Raw genomic sequence first — 19,369 nt, 5'->3', positions numbered from 1 at the left:
CAAATAAACTTTGTATTTGCTGTTGTGTCTAATCCAGATTTGTTATGCAATTCTTTTTCACACCATTTAATCCAAATACTCTTGATTTCTAAGACCCTATTAATTTTTTAGATTTAAATCACTGTTTGATTCTGTTCTTGCAAATGATCACTTGAAATAGTACTACTTGTAAAGAGAAGTAAATGGGTATTTACCAAAATCTCTGAGATGAAGTTAGGATGTTTTGACTATTTTGCTTCCTAAGCTAGAGTTCTCTATGTCTATGAAAATTGAGTAGCATTTTTGATCTGTGTATATTTTTCAGTAGCTGGATCCACTTAACCACTTGTTTCTTCAGTTTAGATTCTGGTTTTCCCTAGCTTTGATCCGGCTAAGGCCAAATACCTGTAGTTTTTCATTTCTATTTGGTTAATTTTTTTTTTTTTTGCTACTAATTATCCCTTTAAAAAAGGATCAGGGCCCTCCCTTATGGCACAATTGGTTAGGATGTACACTGCAAGCTAGCTGCAACCACTTCAGTGCCATTTTGATCTCTGGCCTCTGAGGTGACCCACAAGGCACAGCAGACCTCTCCTGTCTCACCTGCTGCTTCCGTCAGCAGTGTACTTCGGCGATCTGCCTGTTCTGCTCCCCACTCTGCCTCTGGTGAATCCTCTCACCCCCTACACCTCTGACCTGTACCCCAGCTCTGTATGCATAAATAAATAAATCTTAAAAAAAAAAAAAAGATCAGTACAACCCTTTCAAATTGAAAAGCCAGTTAACTTTTCAGATTATAGAATAATGAAGTGCTCTGTGGCTTATATTTTTCTTTACTAACCACACACTAATTTCTAGATATTTGAGAGTCATGTCTGTGAAACAGTAGATTCTTTTCTTGGATGTCATATTGGGAATCCTAGTGTCCCTATTTTTGAACTGTCTGTTGCACCACTCAGTGAGGCATGATTGGTAAGCCTTTAGGTTACTTTCCCAGTGGGCAGCTATGGGGATTTGCTTTTTTCATAAAGACTGACAGAAAGGACAACTCCATGGAATTTTTTCCCCCCAAAGATTGATTTACTTATGCGTACAAGAGCCAGGATGTAGGCCAGAACTACTGCAGGGGTAAGAGAGGATACAGATACAAAGTAGGGAGCAAAACAAGCAGATCTACTGAAATATACTGCTGAGGGGAGCAGCAGGCAGATCAGGAGAGGCCTGCTGCACCATTGGTCAGCTCTCTGTACAGGGATCAAACTCATGCTACAGTGGCTGTGGATAGCTTCATAGTGTTGAAACTTAACCCTTGCACCACCAGGAAGGCCCAGTCCATGAAATTTGATTCCTTGATGTGGACCAGACAACCTTATTCTTTCATGCCAGGCTCTTCAGGTGTAGTTACCATTATCAGCCACTTTTATCACTCCAGGAAAGGATTTCACTTTGGTAAGCCTGGGCAGAGTGATGATGGTAAAATTTCTTAAATGAAACCAGAATTAGAATAGACAATAGTGGAGGTATTCTTGATTTTGAATAGCTTATATTATAATTTCTCATAGTGAAAGTAACACTTTTTTCTTTTCCTTCCTTAGAAGAAAAAACACTAATGCATTTGAAAAAGTGGTAATATTTGGGGAGAGGGGAAAAAAACTGCTTTCTTGATCTGCAACTTGACTGGATGCTAAGATGTCTGTGGACATGAATAGCCAGGGATCTGACAGCAATGAAGAGGACTATGATCCAAATTGTGAGGAGGAGGAGGAAGAGGAGGAGGAAGAGGATGAGGACCCTGGGGACATAGAGGACTATTATGTGGGAGTAGCCAGCGATGTTGAACAGCAGGGCGCCGATGCTTTTGACCCTGAGGAGTACCAGTTTACCTGCTTGACCTACAAGGAGTCTGAGAGTGCCCTCAACGAGCATATGACCAGCTTAGCCTCTGTTCTAAAGGTGAGCAGTGCTGTCAGTTCCCCACATAATCCCCCAAATTAAACACGAGGTGTTGTTAACTAATGTCTCCTCTAAACTGACTGAATGGCCCTATAACTTCAAACCAAATTTAAGAATAAGTTGTACCATTTGGACACATTTGATACATTTTCTTTGTTTTCTAATATTTGTGTATCTAAGGACTTCAGATTCCCAAATTGCTAAGAATTCAAAAGGAGGGATGGGGTAATTTCAGAAAAGATAGAGCAGAAGTACATAGAAGCAGAATTGCATAAATTAACACTTGTTTCAGAAAGTGGGTCTTAAGGAACTTTATGAACTAAGATTGGTAAGCATCAGAAGCACCATCTTCTGTACAACTATGTGTGAGTGACTGATAAATGTCCTGAGAGTCTCAGCCCCCCTGGTTCTCCCTGAATAATCATACCCCCTCTGGGATAATGAACTCATTTCTTTTGTACATTGATAACTAATGTCTAATGTTGAGAATCCTATTTTTAACACTTTAACATACTTTACAATGTCTTGCACCTCAGGCCAATTATTATCCTCACTATGTAGATATATTTTGTATTGTGTAGTATTACACTAGTGCAGAATATATATACTCACATAGCACGCTATGTGCTGTAAATGTTTTTACAGTCGTTTTGACAGTTTTCCAGCTTCTTTTTCCTCTAACTCTAGCCATTATGTGAAAGTGGAGAAATTTCTTTTTTTACTGTTTTCAGAAATCATTTGGATATTCGACTGTTCAAATAGAAGGTCAGGGGTACATCAGCATGATTTTAGGAAAAACATTTTTCCCCCATGTGGTCAGCAAAGGCTAACTAATTCCTTAACTTTAGCTCTACCAAGGCTTTATTAGCTGGAAGTTGAAAACTCAAGCTTTGTTGTTTTTTTTTAAATGACTCCTTAAAGTGACTACTGCCTCCAGGGGGCATTTCCCTGCTAGAAGAGGCATCAGATCTCCTCACCATACCATTACCTATCTAGTCAGTTTCTTTTATTTTAACTATATGTCAGGTTGTTACTTAGAAGTATTAAGAGGAACAGTCAGGTATATGACTATGTGTTGGATACTATTGATTGATTAATCAGAATGTTCCCATCTCTGCACAGGACTTCTGTTTGTCTGTGCTGACTTTCTATTTGCCAGAGAGAATTCAGTGATCCAGGCACCTGCTTGTCCTTTTTTCAGAAGCTGTGTTAAAATGCATGTATAAAAAATTTACCATTCTGTATCTGTCTTACTAGACTGACATAGGGTTAGCTCTCTTCATCTCTTAGTGTCCTCGGGGCTCCTTCAAAGTAGAGTCTAGCTTGTGTCTTCTCTGAACTTTGTGGAGACATCCTAGGACATAGTGTTTGTGCCTTCTTTTGGTTTCAGTGCTCAAAATATATTCCATGAATCATATGGCAGTCTTTGACTATTGTTTTCTTTTCAAGTATTTTTGCCTAATCTCTCCCAATAATATTATTGCTGCTTTGGAGTAGAAACTGCTTTATACCTTATTTCCACCATCATTTTGGTCACAGTGTTTCATATAGTAGGTACAGAATGTTTGATTGGATGCTTGATGTTGGTAGCTGATGCTGTTGGTCTAGCTAGAGTCCCTAGTCCTTGGTGTGTACTTCCTTCTCTACTGTTGTTATTATGGCCCTGAAGATCATGATGGAGCAAAAATCTTGGAGGTGAAGAATAAAGAAGAGATGGGAAAAAATTGAAATAAAAGGAAAGGATTAAAGAGAAAATGAGGCAAAGAACAAAATAATCCACAAAAATATAAATGATGATAGAAGATCTCTTTTCCCTTCTTCCTTAGACCTCTCTGAGTAGCTTGTTAATACCATTTTCTTTCTGATCTAGGCACAAGGATCTTGGCTTTTTGGTGACTACATGTAAAGGGTCTCTGGTATTTTAATTAATTCAGGAATTTGACTGGTTTGACAGAAACAGTTTGAGTATGAGTAAATTAGAAGTAATCACACACAATCTTCCTTTTCCAGGATGATTAAAATTTAACATTGTTTTTAGTTTTGTAATTATTTTGAAATGGGAAGGAATAATTGAAGTTCTGAATTTACAGAATGGTATTTACAGGTCTTATGGGCTGCTCTGAAAGTGGAGATCTGTAGACATCACCCAGATCCTTCATTAGGCTGTTTGTACAGTTCTCTGACACATTGAGATATTTAATTCTTTAATATGATTTGGGTGCTGTTTGACTAATAGAAAATATAACATTGATGCCTAAAGTTATATAGCCTTATGAACAGCTGTCTGAACAAAAACTTAATTAAGTGACTTAATTTTTACCAGTACTGAGGTCTGTGTTGTTTTTTTTTTGTGTGTGTGTGTGCTGGCTGTTGCTTATCGATGAGTCATAGTCTGCAAAAGTTAAAACCTTATATTGCCTTTTGGAATGCATTGCTTTTTAGAAGAAGTCTCTTAGGTATAAATATCCCAGTAGCTTGGGACACTACCTTTTGGTTTAATAAAGGGCCCCTGGTGTCCATTGGGTAACTTCCAGTATATGTTTAGGGACCAATTCATAAAGTATGATCATTAATTGAGAAAATCAAATCAAGGGCTGAGAAAGACAGTGGAATCTGTGCTTGTCTGTTATTGGGGGAAACTACTGTTGTTCAAATAATGGTGAAACACAAACATTATTTAAAAAATGAGCTATCATACTACACAAATGGAAGACACTACTAGGTTGGGCATTATGTTGTAGAAAGGGAAAAATCTCTGAGAAAAAGTATTCTTTGTGATCATGTATGAATCTTTAAAGTAAACAAAGCTACCTTTTTAATGAACTATATATGACACACAGGATAGTTTTATTATATTATTACAGATGAGAGGCCCTTTCTAGTCATAACATGCATTTTTATTGCCAAGATGAATTTTGTCCCCAGTGAATCCTATTATGACTGTTGCATAAACTCATGAGGCATTTTGCTGGCACTCTGCTAAGGAGGGGTCAGCCATGATAGAGTCCCTGACAGAGCCCATCCAGCTTTCTTTGGGGATGTGCCAGAGGTTTCCCTTATCTTGTGGTTCTTGTCTCAGTAGTAAGTAGAGTTGTAGGTAAGAGAGGATACAATGTTCTTGATGGCTATACCCAATTGCTTAAGAAGGGAGAAGACAATGTTGCCGCATTCTCAAAGAAAAAAATCTTGAGTCAGAGCTAGTCCATAGAGCTATCAAACTTTATGTTGACAGGAGAACCTTGAAAATAGTGTAGAACCTTAAAGATGGTATAGAACAGTGGTGGTAACAAAAGCACAGGACCCCAAGTGGATAAGCATAGAGGTGGGAAAGTTACCTCCTGAGCTAAATTGGGAGACTAAGATGTATAGGTAAAAAAGGAATAAAAGGTGGAAGATCATGAGATAACTTTTCTGCTAGAGTAAAGGAATAGATTTTTTTTTTAACTTCTCAACACTGAACTTTGCTGCTTAGTTCACAAGGCTGGTGTTTCTCAGATAGAATTGGAGAACTATGCTGGTTATTTTGAGTGTTTTTTACTTCAATTCCTCTTGCTTTATGAATTGCTATGTTAATTGCAACACAGCAGGGAAAATGTCCCCTAGAACACACTATTCTGCAACCCATTTGCTTGAATTTGTTTTACGATCTGATGTTTACTGTTTAGCAAAATGTAACTGCAAAATCTCTTAAGATTCTTTTGTGGATCATTTTTCCCCCATCAGGAGGAATCATAATGAGTTTTTATGGCTCCTGTCTCTTTATGTGCAGAAGTCTTTATAGTCCTGGATGCAGATCAACTTGTTTCTATGAATTTATTACTTGTCATTTGCTCAGTTGATGCTCTTAACACAGAAGACCTTAGATTTAGCCTTTCACTTAAGTGGCACCAAGTTTTTACACATGTTATCTGGAAAATATCAAATCAACTCTCTTGTATCCTGGTACAGCTGAATTTTAAGCCCATTTTATTTTTATGTCTTCATTAAATAATGGTTGGGTATTTTTCTTAATACGCATGGGGAAGTCAAAGCTGGGACTAGCAAAACTGAGCAGCCATCTGATTTCTATTTTTATGAGTGATGTCAGGTTTCTTTGCATGCCTATATCTTAGAATCTAGAGTGAATTCCTGTGTTTCAAATAGTTGGTTGATAGTGGATATGTTAACTTATTTCATGATGCATTTATCTGAAAAGCTGATGTGTTTTACTAATGTATAAATTTATTTTTAAAGGGAAAATTAGAAATGTCCATAGTGACATTGAGAATTGCCTAAGTACAGCTAGTACTAGAGTCATCTCTGTCTTGCCAGCTTTGAAAGGTTATTGCCATCGTTGGCTTTGTGTGCTCACTGTGTACCTGGCACCATATATAACAGTGCATCAGCGTCCAGGAAAGAAACTCTTCATCACATTCAGAGCCAGCTGTCATTTTAGTTTTTTTGTTTTGTTTTCACAGTATCTTAAGAACCATATAAACTATGTAGTCAAGGGGTGATTCTAATCCTGAATTTATTTATATTTAACTTTTTAAAAATTAATTATTTATTTTTAAAGATATTTATTTATGAATACAGAAATGGGGTACAGGCCAGAGCTGCAGGGCCGGTGAGAGGATTCACCAGAAACAGAGTGGGGAGCAGACTAGGCAGATCGGCAACTGAGGGGTGCAGCAGGTGAGACAAAAGAGGTCTGCTGCGCCATTTGGGTAACCTCTGGGGCGGGGATTGAATTCTCACTGAAGCAGCCACGGCTTGGCTTAGCTTCTCAGTATAGTGCTCCAACCCATTGCGCCACCAGAGAGGGCCCTATATTTAACTTTTTAATATTAAGATGTTACAATACTACTAGAGAATATCATCTTGTTCATAATTCAGTTAACCTAAAATATATTTTCTTTTTAGCTTAATCCTTCAGGTCTTACCCATACTCATAGGTAATATTGAACACTAATGTGCTAGGCATTAGAAAAATAGCTGTGAACAAAATAGAAGAAGATCCCTGGTCTGGTCGACATATGTTTATTAACTGCTTTTTTCTTGCAATTTTCAAATACTTCTGCATTCACATAAATTACTCTAAATGGCTCCATAGTACATCATCTCGATCTTGAACCATCTTTTGCTCAGGCCACCCCCATTGGACCCTTAGGTGAGTACTTGTTGATGGCTACAATGATATTGTTGTGAGCATTTTCATTTATGTGGACTTTGTGTCTGTTGCGTATTAGCCAGAACCTGGGTTAGTGATCAGATGACTGGGTTTTTTTTTTCATCAGCATCTCTAAGTTTTGGTTTTCTCATCTATAAAATAATGACAATAACCTCCTTCACAGTATTCATTGTGATCTTAAGTGTGAAGTGCCTAGAACATGACTGCTCATAAAGGTGATTTAGTCATGTTAGAGCCAAGTGGTGGGAATCCCGTTTATGCAGTGTTTGCTATGGCTACTTTTTTTTTTTTAACATAACCTTAAGATTTTATCATGCTCATAATATTAAAAAAAAAAAGGAAATTAGAACTGGATTGCTTGGACCTTTCTCTTCTTACCCCTTCCTAGTTCAAAATGTTTCCATCTCTCTCTTTTTTAAAAGATTTATTTATATGCATGTAAGAACTGGGGTACAGACCAGAGGTGTGGGGACAGGGTGTGGGAGAATTCACCAGAAACAGGCAGACTGACTGAAATACACTGTTGAGGGGAACAGCGGGCAAGACAGGACAAGTCTGCTGCACTATGTGAGTCACCTCCCTGGCTGGAGATTGAAGTCATGCTGCAGATAGCTTCACAGTGCTGTGCTTTAACTCTTAGACTACCAGAGAGTGCCCTGTTTCTCTCTCTCTCTTTTTTCAAAGATTTTATTTATTTATTTATGCATACAGAACTGAGGTACAGGCTGAGGTGCAGGGACCATGAGAGAATTCACTAGAGACAGAGTGGGGAGTAGAACAGGCAGGTGAATGAAGAACACTGGTGAGGGGAGCAGCGGGTGGGACAGGAGAGGTCTGCCACACCGTGTGGATCACTTCCAGGGCAGGGGCTCTAACTTACACTGAAGCGGCCAGCTTCCCAATGTTACGCTCCAACACTCTGTGTCACCAGGCAGGGCCCTGTTTCTAGCTGTTAATAGTCAGCATTCTCTTAGATCTGTAGTTGGATACAACACATTTAAGCCTCGTCATACCTCTGTAGTTATAGACTTTTTCTGGAAAAATATTGGCTTAGTTTGCCCACTCCATACCATTGTTTCCTATTATAACATTGCTTTTTCTTTTTAAAGATTTTATTTATTTATGCATGTAGGAACTGGCCAGAGGTGGGGTGAGGGGGGATGAAGGGCTGAGAGGATTTACCAGAGAAAGATAGGAGAAGTGGACCAAAATTCACTGCTGAGGGGAGCAGTACAGGAGAGGTATACCATGCCATGTGGGTCAGCTCCCTGGCTGGGGATAGCCTCCCAGTGCTGTTCTTTAACCTGTTATGTCACCAGGGAGGACCCCGTAATACTGCTTTTTCTGAGCACACAATCCTTGATCTTAATGTGATGTGTCACTTTGTGAGATTGATTTTTCACACTTATTACAGAAAGTCTGGCTTTAGGAATGTTCACCATACTTGTGAGAACATAATAAACATGGAAAGCTGCTCTCTGGTTCCTTGAGACACATTTGAGGATTGTGCATCTTGAGTCATAGAAATAGGAGCCACATCAAGAAAAGTTCTGGGTGACATACTGTTAACTGACGCTTCTGAACATGCATGTGGTAGGTGGTCATTTTTGTGTTCATTCAGGACTCCCTGATAAGATAAATAAAAATAATACAAAATTAATCTTGAACTAGAACCAGGAAATGGTTACAGGGAATATAACTTTCCTTTTGTTTTACATTTCTGTTGGAGTTTATGAATGACCTTGTATCTTCATTGGCAGCACTGCTTAATGAAGTGCTTACTTAATTTGGGGGTCCTTGTAAACTTTTCTTTAGCTTTGTTCAAGTCTGTTCTGGTCTTTCTCTTTATCTCATTCTGTCTTTGCCCTCTGCCCCAAAGAGGAAAGAATTGTAGCAAAATATTTGAGGAAGGTACAGAGTCGAGACAGCAAAAAACTTCTCTGTTCTTCCTGAAATTTGTCTCACTGTGGCTTTATCTCTTAAACTGACATGAATTGTCAGAATTTGAAGCTTATATTATATTCCATTTTCTTTAGACTATTATAAACCTTTACAGTTATAAAATGGTTTTACTGTGATAACCACAATTTATCAACCATAAACAGAAAATATAGGTAAGATGTGTGAGGTTTGGAGGTTTTAACAGAAGAACAGAACTGTTCTTATGATTTAAACAAAGCATGATCTCTATTTCAGAAAGTTACTATCTGGCTAGCAGTTTTGTTTTGTTTTTTTTAATTTTTTTAAAGATTTATTTATTTGTGCATACAGAACTGGGGGTATAGGCCAGAGGCTCAGGGGCGGCGAGAGACTTCACCAGAGACAGAGTGAGGAACAGAACAGGCAGATCGACGAAATACACTGCTGAGGGGAGCAGCGGGCGGGTCAGGAGAGGTCTGCCACACCATGTGGTCACCTCCGGGGGCGTGCGGGAATCGAACTCATGCTGCGGAAGCGGCTTTAGATTCTCAGTGCTGTGCTTTAACCCGCTCTGCCACCAGGGAGGGCCATGACTAGCAGTTTTTTTTATGGGCTAGTACATATTCTACCTCCTTTTTCTTTTGTTGGCCCATATTTTAGGCTTTTATTGATTTCTTCAGTGCTTTATCATCATTTCCCAACGTCTATAGATGGCTAACTTTTATGAGAATTAACTCCAATGCCATCATATTTGGCTTCCTAGATTCTCCTAAGTGGATTCTTTTAAACCACCATTTACTTTCACTTCCTTCTCCCATGAAGTGTCCTCCCTGATTCCAAAGCAGAATTGGACACTTTTGGCCTGTGTACTACTTTGTACAAAATTCTTAGTAAATGCTTATGTTGGTTGGAAATTAGTCATTTATAAGTCAAGACTGGAACTCTTCCACATAGAGTTTTACATTTTTATTGTTGTTTGTTTGGATAACAGTACCTTGCAAAAATGCTTGGATGTATTTTGTTCTCAGTAGATGCTACAAAAGTTGAGCGTTTAACACTGAAGCTCTACTTCTTTATGTCCCCATTTGTATTTAGATAACTGTTGTTAAAGCACTTCCATGAAACCAGTTAACTTCTAGGTAGAATTAGTATATTCATAGCAGATATATTATTCCCATCTTGAGTATATGTCAGAATTAGTTTTGACAATTCTGATGCAGAAGTTGAACTTATGGATGATTCAGAGGTAAGGCCTTGATATTTTACATTATATTCACATGGAAGTACCCCAAAATTGAAATGATTCATGTTAGCATAGAGAGTAGTGTGTCCTTTCTTTGGCTGCTCCAAGAATGTGCCCTGGTTTTGTAACAAGGGTGGGAATTAGGATATAAATTGCCCAGCTGCACTTACAAGTTGGCAGGTCTCCAGTAGCGTGGACGTCTAAGTCTACTTCGTATTTCACTGATTATCAAGATAAAAGTGAGTTCTTAAATCCAGTTTGATGAGTAAATGTAAAATGACTAATTGTATCAGTAACTATAAATACAATGTGAATTATTTTACTAACGTTGTGAAATTTACAATATTGTAGTAGAACACGTCCAAACCTTTTTTTCTTTTTTTGCTAGCTGATTAACCTTGGTTTCTGCTTCAAGATGGTTGGCCGCCCTCATGTAACCTTTCTCTCCCATCCATTTGTTTTATTTCATCTTCAGATGTCTGTAGCAACTTTATTTGCAGTATTCAAAAAGTGGAAACAACCCAATGATCTACAAACAAATGAATGATCAGATAAATAGTAGCATACCCTTAGAATACATACTTCTCAGAAATATATAAATAATGAACAGCTTCTATATGCTTCATTGATAAATCTCAAAATAAGTACTCCACATGAGGGGAAAATAGTGAGTAATTCATGATTTTAATCATATAAAATTTTTAGAAAATGCCAGCTAATCTTTTGTAAAAGGAAGTGAATTAATGGTTGTGAAAGGCTGGAGAGATTATTATTTAAGAGGAAGGAAGGAGAGATTATTATTTAAGAGTATGAGGTAAATAGTAGGGTTCTCCTTCACTGAAGTACCATGAAAGTGAAAACAAAGATACCACATAAGTTACAAATTCATAATAACAAAGGGGATCATGAGGGAGAGATGATTGACATGTTGGTACATTGCACATGAAGCTAGTTTGTCCTGCAAATTTTACAAAGACTGAAAAAGATAAATGTGTTGCAAATGGGAAAGGTTAATTAGGTTGGTATGTAGAACAGTCAACCTTACCCCCAGTAGTAAAATAATCTGCTTACTTTTTAAAAATAGAACAGCCTGGGTAGAAATAGAACCCTTACAAGTGTGAGATTTGACTGGCCTTGTTTGTCATTTTTGGGGGTCTAGATCTAGAGCAATAACTGCCTCTGATGGATCACCCTAAAGAAAATCCTATCAGTTGACAGGTTCTGCTCATGTACACAGAATTTGTTTTCCTAACCCACCCTTTTCAGAAATTGTAGTAATCTCGTAAAATAAATTATTTTAAAGTATGCAATACAGTGGCATTTAATACATTTACAGTGCTGTGCTGCCATCATCTTCATCTAGTTACAAAACATTTTCATTACCTGAGAAGTAAACTTGGTGCCAGTTAAGCAGTTACTCTTCCCCTCTACTCCTGCAACCACAACTCTGCTTTCTGTCTCTGAGGTTTTACCTGTCCTACATTTATCATATAAATGGAATCACATGTGACCTTTTTGTCTGGTCGCTTTTATTTAGCATAGTGCTTTTATTTTTTCAAGATTTATTTATGTATTCAAGAACTTGGGTACAGGCCAGAGGTGGGCAGGTGAGAGGATTCACCAGAGACCAAGTGGAGAACGGACAGGTGTGGACTGCCTGAAACATACTACTGAGGGGAGCAGCGGGCAGGGCAGGACAGGACAGGTCTGCTGTACCATGTGGATCACCTCCCTGGCTGGGGATTGAACTCATGCTGCAGTGGCTGCCAACAGCTTCAAAGTGCTGTGCTTTAATCCCTTGCACCATTAGGGAGGCATTTCTCGAAGTTGTCGAGAAAATGTATCAGTACTTCATTTCTTTTTTTCGTTGACCATTTTTTAGGAAAACAAAGTGAAAGAGAAACAGAAAAATTGACCTTAGCTAAAACAGATCAAATTATAAGTTTGTCAAGTTACAAAATATTCTGTAGCTAGATCAGGAGAAAAAAATCAAAACCTCTAATGTAAAGCCTAAACACAGGCCAAAAAAATTTTATGAATATATATATATATGTCCCAAAAAGAAGAAAAGACATATAGGATCAATTTAGAGATCCAGCATCTTCTATACTGGAATTTGTAGGATGTGAGAGCAGAAAATTGAAGAAAGGAAAATAAAAATCAATGAAGAAAATTTATAGGAACTAAAGAGAGGGAGCAGTCTCATATTGAAAGAGTCTACCCATTGCCCAGAAGAATAAAGATGTACTGCTGGAATTATTACTGTAAAGTTTCAGAAAAGCAGGATTGAGAGAAAATCCCAACAATTTTCATTAAAATATACTGGGTTTTCTTGGGGAAAAATAAAAAAGAAATCAACTGTCTTGTCAGTAGCAGTGACAACTGGAAGACAATGGAACAATTTAAATTCCTGAGAAAAACAGTTTTAAACTTAGAATTCTGTCATTGCACAATGAATTAATATTCAGATGTGTGATGACATCCAAAATTTATTTCCCATATACCTCTTCTTTCTTTTTTGAAAACTTTTATTTATGTCTACAGAACTGGGGTACCGGCCAGAGGTTCAGGGGGGTGAGTATTCACCAGATAGAGTGGGGAGCAGAACAGGCAGAGGGACTGAAACATACTACTGAGGGGAGCAGCAGGTGGGTCAGGAGAGGTCTGCCAGTCACCTCCCTAGCCAGGGATTGAGTTTGTGCTGCAGTGGCTGCAATAGATTTACAATGCTATGCTTTAACCCATTGTGCCACCAGGGCACAATACCTTTTCTGAAGTAGTTACTTGAAGATGAAAATAAAAAGAAGAGGAAATAAGGAATTTAAGAAATGGATGAACTATACCTTAGTGGTCCAATGAAGAGTTTTATGTGTAATGTTCAATAGGCTTGGAAAGCTGTCAACCAAAAGTTGAATAGAATTTTGGTGGGAACTAAAGAAAAATTTCTTTGAGTTAGAGGCACAATGAAGAAGCTGGAAATTTGATGTGATATAGTAAACCATAGAACTGTTTATAAAGAGCAGGTGAATCTAAATTCAGAAAAACAAAAAAATCACAAGCCAAATAAAAAGCAAACACATGGCACAGATATAAATTATTGGTGGCAACTGAGTAATGTGTATGTGCCTAAAGTGTTAATGTCCAACAGTAGTGACATTGAAACCATAGGGAAGAAAATGCAATTTTGGTCCTATAAACAGTTATAAAGTTATAACTGATAGAGAAACTGAAAATAGTGACTTAAATAAAAGTTGGGACATGGAAACAAGGGATGTAGGAGATGGTTTAAGTAAGCTAAGTCTGGTAGAAAATTATGATCATATTCAGTACTGTTGGTAACAACCAGAAGAATCTAGACAAATGACTTAGAGAGATTTTCCCCTGGATAGGCAGCCTAGGCAGGTGGGGAGCATAGAGGTTGGTGGGGTTCGAATAGAGTGGAGTGATGGTGGTGTTCCTTTCCATCAGAGTACTTTATACAAACCATTTGATTATTTTGTTGATTGATAAATGGACTAGGTAAAAAAAAAATGTTGATTCTGATAAGTGTTTCCTGAGTGTCTCATGCTCTTTTAACGTTCAGGTAGATATTAGGAAAGATGGGGGGAGATTAGTTTGATTTCTACTGTAACAGAGTTCTCTTTTCCTTTGGATTGTGTTGCCTCCTTTTTTAGAGTGGTGAGAAAGGAGGTAAAACTTTTTCACTTCTACTTACATATTTTTTTTAATTTAGTGGGTTTTTATATCCAGTAAAAGTACTACTTTTTCTAGATCTGTGAAAAACTGAAGTAATTTCTCCAGATACCAACCTGAACCCTTTCCATTTGCCTCCCTCTCCCCCAACCCCATTTGTTTGGTTTTTGTCTCCTCACACCACCTATCAGCATCTCTGACCTTTCTGTACTCTGCAGAAGACCTTTTACCCCTTGGATCCTTTTCACTTTTTTAAACCTTCCTCAGAGAAACTGCATGTGCATCCCCTGAAGGCTTGGAATACTTTGACGCCTTCTTGGGCTTTGGAGGAGGGAGATTATGGATGTGCAGTGATTTGAGAAGACACCACAGGAGACAGGCAGAGGGTAATATTATGCAGAACCTGGTACTGGTATAGGCACTGTTCCAAGTGTTTGAGTATGGCAGAGAAGGAAAAACTTTTTTTTTAATCTGCCCTCAGGGAGCTTCCATTGATGGAGTTTTACATAAACAGAAAGATTACAAAAAGAGGGGTATATGTTTTGAGTGTAGCTAAGACTAGCAGGCAGTAGCTCAGCATTTGAAACATGCTGTTGGAGTCTATAGCTGTGTCAGTAAGATATACTGACCTCTGAGTTCTCTGAAGAAGAGGTTGGGACCTGGGAGGTACTGCCTAGATGATATTTGATACCACTCTTCCCATGCCTCTTCACAGTAGCAATAGTTGGGAGAGACAGAGCATTGTTTGAAATCAGTCTTGAACAAGACAGATTTATGACCATAAGAACACAACAGTAGACTTGGCTTTTAGTCTTGCAATGTTTCCCTCTGCATTTCTTTTGGTTGTAGTTACTTAGACTAGTTCATTGAAATGATAGTCTTCTCTCTATATAAAATGATAGTCATCTCTCTTTATAAAACTATTAGAATACAAGAAGGGGCTGTAACCAGCCTTTTGTACTAAGTACTTCCCAGATGACTTTAACTGAAATGCAGCCTAAAATATATGCTGACTGGGGTGTGCTTCTCAGTAGGGTAGGGGACAGTATAGATACAGTTGGACCTATTGATGTTAGAGCTGGGTGATTGATACATGGATTTCATTATAATCTCTACCTTTGTAGACACTTAATAAAAAAAATATCCTCATGACAAGCAATTATGACTTCCATGTTTTTGCTTCATTGTATTTTACATAAGTAATTTTTCATTTAGTGAGGTCTTTGGAGGTTTTTTTGACATCGATTTTAATTATCAGAGACTGTAACATGGCTGAATTAAGGTTAGACTAGAGAAAAATATTCAAGATTTTATTTTTTTAATCATATTTTTTAAAGCACATGTAACGTGAGGTGCTTCAGTTACCAGTCTCCCTCTCTCCGTGGAGACCTGTAATGAAAAACTGAAAGGAGGCAATGTTATGATCAGGTGCTAGAGAGTTGACCTTTTAGAGGCTGGGAATATGTCGGTGTGATGCATAGGAAAAGTGGCGGCCCACTCCATTAGACGTTAGGGGGTGAACCGTGAGAAAAGTCAAAGGTCCTCTGAACCCCACTACCACTGCCAGTTGCTTTTGCCCCATTCTGAGCTGTTTGCCTACTCTTGTACTTGAGCCTTATTTCTTCCTCTTATCCTTTCATTACCCTCTCACTTTCCTGCCATGACTTGAATCCATCCATCTTGATCTCTCCTTAGGCCAGTTTTCCTATGCCATGTCCCTCTCTGCCCATAATCTAGCCCACTCCTTTCTTCCTTCTCTGCTTTTAAGTGAATGACCACTAGAGTTGTTAGCAAATGATTGGACCACGAAGTGACTTAACACAGGCTGAGGCATGGAGACCCATTCTTGTAGCCTTAAGAGATTTCAGGCAGTTGGCAAGTAAGAATTCTAAATAAAAATTGAAACTACCACCTGTATTTTTTCAGGCCGTTGATGCTCACTGCCATCAGCTGCATCCTCCCTATGGCACTGGTAAGTGTGGGAAGGGCTGGTGACAGTTTTGGTGGGCTGCTGGATTTCTTTATTCTGGGGGAAAAAAATCTATTTGCAAGCTGGGTTATTAACTTGTGCTCAAGGGCTGGACATCTTGAACCAGCTCTGTGAAACTAAGTACATGAAGAAGAAGCGGTGGACTATGCTGATGGGTTTTCTTTGAAAACCATTGTCAGGAACAGAGGCTATTCATATATGCCTTGAACCATATGTAAAATTAGCAAGTTCTATACATTATATTGAATAATAAGCATATACTATCCAAGTACTCTGGGAAGTCAAGTAGTATCTTTTAAATTTCCTGAAACTTAAAGACAGCATTTCCCCCAAAGATAGATGTTGGCTCTCTATTAGAAAGGGTAGTGAATATACTTAATTTTTCCTTTAGTAACAGGACTTAACTCCCTCTGGTATTTTAATTTCTTTGTGGTCAGGGGACCACATCTTGGAATGTTTATGCCAATAATTAATATAAAATTCTGATGGAGATTGAGCTTGAATATGGGAGAAGAGGGAAAGGCTTGGTAGAAACCAGAAATTTATGACTAGCATTTAAACTTTATGTGGACTTGGGGACCTGTGATTTCAGATACCATTTTACCACAGTCTTCTTTCTGCTTAGGAAGCTAGTGGAGAATTCATACAATATAGTTGAAACAGAGCAAGTCACAGTATTGTTAAAGCTAATAACCAAATGGCAGCTTGAATTTTTTTGTCTCAGCTCCTGAAGTCCTGTAGTTGTCTCCTTATAATGAATGGACCAGAGGCCACATAATTCAAAGTTTTATCTTGTCACAGTGATCTCCTTTCCTGTCCAGCAGTTCATTAGGCTAGCTAATGAAATGCCAGAAATTGTAGACTTAATTGCTATTAATCATGTCAGGAACTATTTGCTGGCAACAGTGGCTAAAGCATTCATAAACACTTTACTACATGTCTGAGAAAATCTTAGCATCGTTGGTCCATATTTCTCCTTATGCCTACCTCCAGCCCTGCTTGTGAAGCAGATATTAGGATTGTAAAGCATATTCACCACATTCTTTATTTAAATAAATGCATGCATGTATACACAGAACCAAACAGGAGCTTAATTCCCCAGCTGATATCTAACCCTTTAGTGATAACTGAACATGCTTTGAGGACCTGTGTCAGGGAACTAACTTTTTTTTTTAAGATTTATTTATTCATACAGAACTGGGGTACAGGCCAGAGGTGCAGGGGCGGTGAGAGGCTTCACCAGAGACAGAGTGGGGAGCAGAACAGACCAACTGATGAAGTACACTGCTGAGAGGAGCAGTGGGCAGGTCAGAAGAGGTCTGCCGCGCCATGTGGATCCCTACCTCTGGGGATAGGGATCAAACTCATGCTGAAGTGGCTTTAGCTTCTTAGTGCTGCACTTTAACCCGCTGTACCACCAGGGAGGGCCAGAACTAACTTTTAAATGTCTGTCCCAGACACAGACTATGGAGAATAACAAAAAGTGTTGCCTGTGACCTTTGGAAAATAGTAATTACTGGCAGCAGAGTCTTTTGACACACTGATAGCTCAGTGCTTCCTGAAATAAAGATCTGGAAACCATCTGAGGTTTTATATGCAGTGGCAAACAAGGCTAAATTAGATTGGTAAAGGAAGGGCATGTTCAGGGTAAGTGACAACAGAGGTGACCCCTCAGCGCTTGCAAGCTAGAGAAAGAGCTACTCAGAGCGCTGTCAGGTTGTAGGACAGATTTGAGGAAGGACGTGGGGGGAATAGGGCCTCTGATCTGACCCCATCTTTGACTCTGTAGATTTTGGACCACCTACAGATTTGTGGGCGCTTTACAATCTTTGATGAAATTTATACATCTCTTGCCTCTTTTCAGCACTTTGATCAATCACAATCCCTCCTCCAACTCCCAGGAAAAATAAGAGAGGAATTCTTATCTTTGGGGTATACATTTGCACTGACCTAGACCTAGACATCTGTGATTGCTCATAGAGGAGAGTAACACTTAGGGATCTATAGACTGGGAGCAGAGCATCCAGTGGAATGCCAAGGAGTACTTGGTATGGGAGGTTATTAGAGAGCCAGAGAAAGTGTAGTGGAGTTATCAGAGTAAAAATTGTATGTAATTATCCTGAAATTTCTATTACATAATCAGTTAACCTTTTAAAACTCTGAAGGACAGTTTTTCATTTTGAGGAGTAAATAAAGGTCATAGTGAACATAGTAAACTACGGTAGTGAGAGTTAATCCTTTGTTTACTATGACACTTGTTTATGCAGGTTATTGCCATGTAATTAAACAACATACTTTCCTTCCCTAGTGTTTATGAAAAATTAAAACAAAAAAATTTTTAAAGTATTTATTTATGCATACAAAATGGGTACAAGCCAGAGGTGCAGGAGTGGTGAGAAGATTCACCAGAGACAGAGTGGGGAGCAGAACAGGCAGATGGATGAAGTACACTGCTGAGGGGAGCAGCTGTTAAGACAGAAGAGGTCTGCTGTGCCATGTGGGTCACCTCCCTGGCAAACTGGTGAACTCGTGCTGCAGCTAGCTTCACAGTGCTGTACTTTAACCCGTAGCTTGACCAGGGAGGCCCTAAAACAGAAAAGTTAAAGATTTGTACTGTGGGCATCCATCTACCATCTAGATACATAGTTGCTAACATTTTGCTTCTTTAGTTTTATTGTAACTATTCATCAATTTTTATCTTATACAGCTTTGTTGAATCATTATTTACATTCCATTCAACTCATTTTAATGTACCATTAGATAAGTTTTGGTAAATTTATACAACTGTGTAGCCATCACCAAGATACAAGCTTCAGAACATTTTCATCAGGCACCAAGTTTCCTTTGTTAATTTTGTAACCAGTTCCCACTCCTAGCCCCAGGCAACTACTGATCATCTTCTGTCTCTACAGTTTCACCTTTTCTAGAAATTTTATATAAGTGAAATCATACAATATATAGTCTTTGTATGGCTTCTGTCACTCAGCATAATTTTTTTAAAGATTTATTTTTTTTATGCATACAAGAACTGAGGTACAGGCCTGTGGTGTGGGGCGACATGTGAGAGAATTCCCCGAGACAGAGTGGGAAGCAGACCTACTGAAAAACATTGCTGAGGAGAGCAGCAGTCAAGAAAGGAGAGGTCTGCTGCACTGTATGTAGGTAGCTCTCTGGCTGGGGATTGAACTCATGCTGCAGTGGCTGTGGAGAGCTTCATAGTGCTGCAACTTAACCCCTTATGCCACCAGGGAGGCCCTCAGCATAATGTTTTTAGGTTCATCCATGTTGTGTCTCTTGTCAGTAGTGCTTTCCTGTTTATTGCCAAAATAATGCCTTTCCATTTTATAGATATACCACATTTTGTTTATTTATTCATTCATTAATTGATAGATATTTGGGTTGTTTCCAACTTTTTTTTAAA

The 19,369-nt window shown here is 38.5% G+C and overlaps 1 protein-coding gene across 3 annotated transcripts in view; it reads left to right on the top strand.

The window, feature by feature from the left end:
• Positions 1-19,369, top strand: part of ARIH2 (ariadne RBR E3 ubiquitin protein ligase 2) — a 50,332-nt gene that overhangs the window by 2,973 nt on the left and 27,990 nt on the right. For 2 of the 3 annotated variants that reach the window (XM_004676191.2, XM_012720326.1), the window contains exon 3: positions 1,575-1,932. In XM_004676191.2, the coding sequence (XP_004676248.1) occupies positions 1,669-1,932 (264 nt within the window). In that variant the 5' untranslated portion in view covers positions 1,575-1,668. Of the gene's footprint in view, positions 1-1,574; positions 1,933-15,884; positions 15,931-19,369 lie in introns of all 3 variants that reach the window. The other variant, XM_012720327.1, reaches the window with a different exon arrangement.

Source organism: Condylura cristata, unplaced genomic scaffold (genome assembly GCF_000260355.1).
Source record: "Condylura cristata isolate star-nosed mole 26May11 unplaced genomic scaffold, ConCri1.0 scaffold00004, whole genome shotgun sequence".
NCBI lineage: Eukaryota > Metazoa > Chordata > Mammalia > Eulipotyphla > Talpidae > Condylura > Condylura cristata.
Note: the sequence above shows the minus strand (reverse complement) of the source record. Positions and strands in the feature narration are given on the sequence as shown.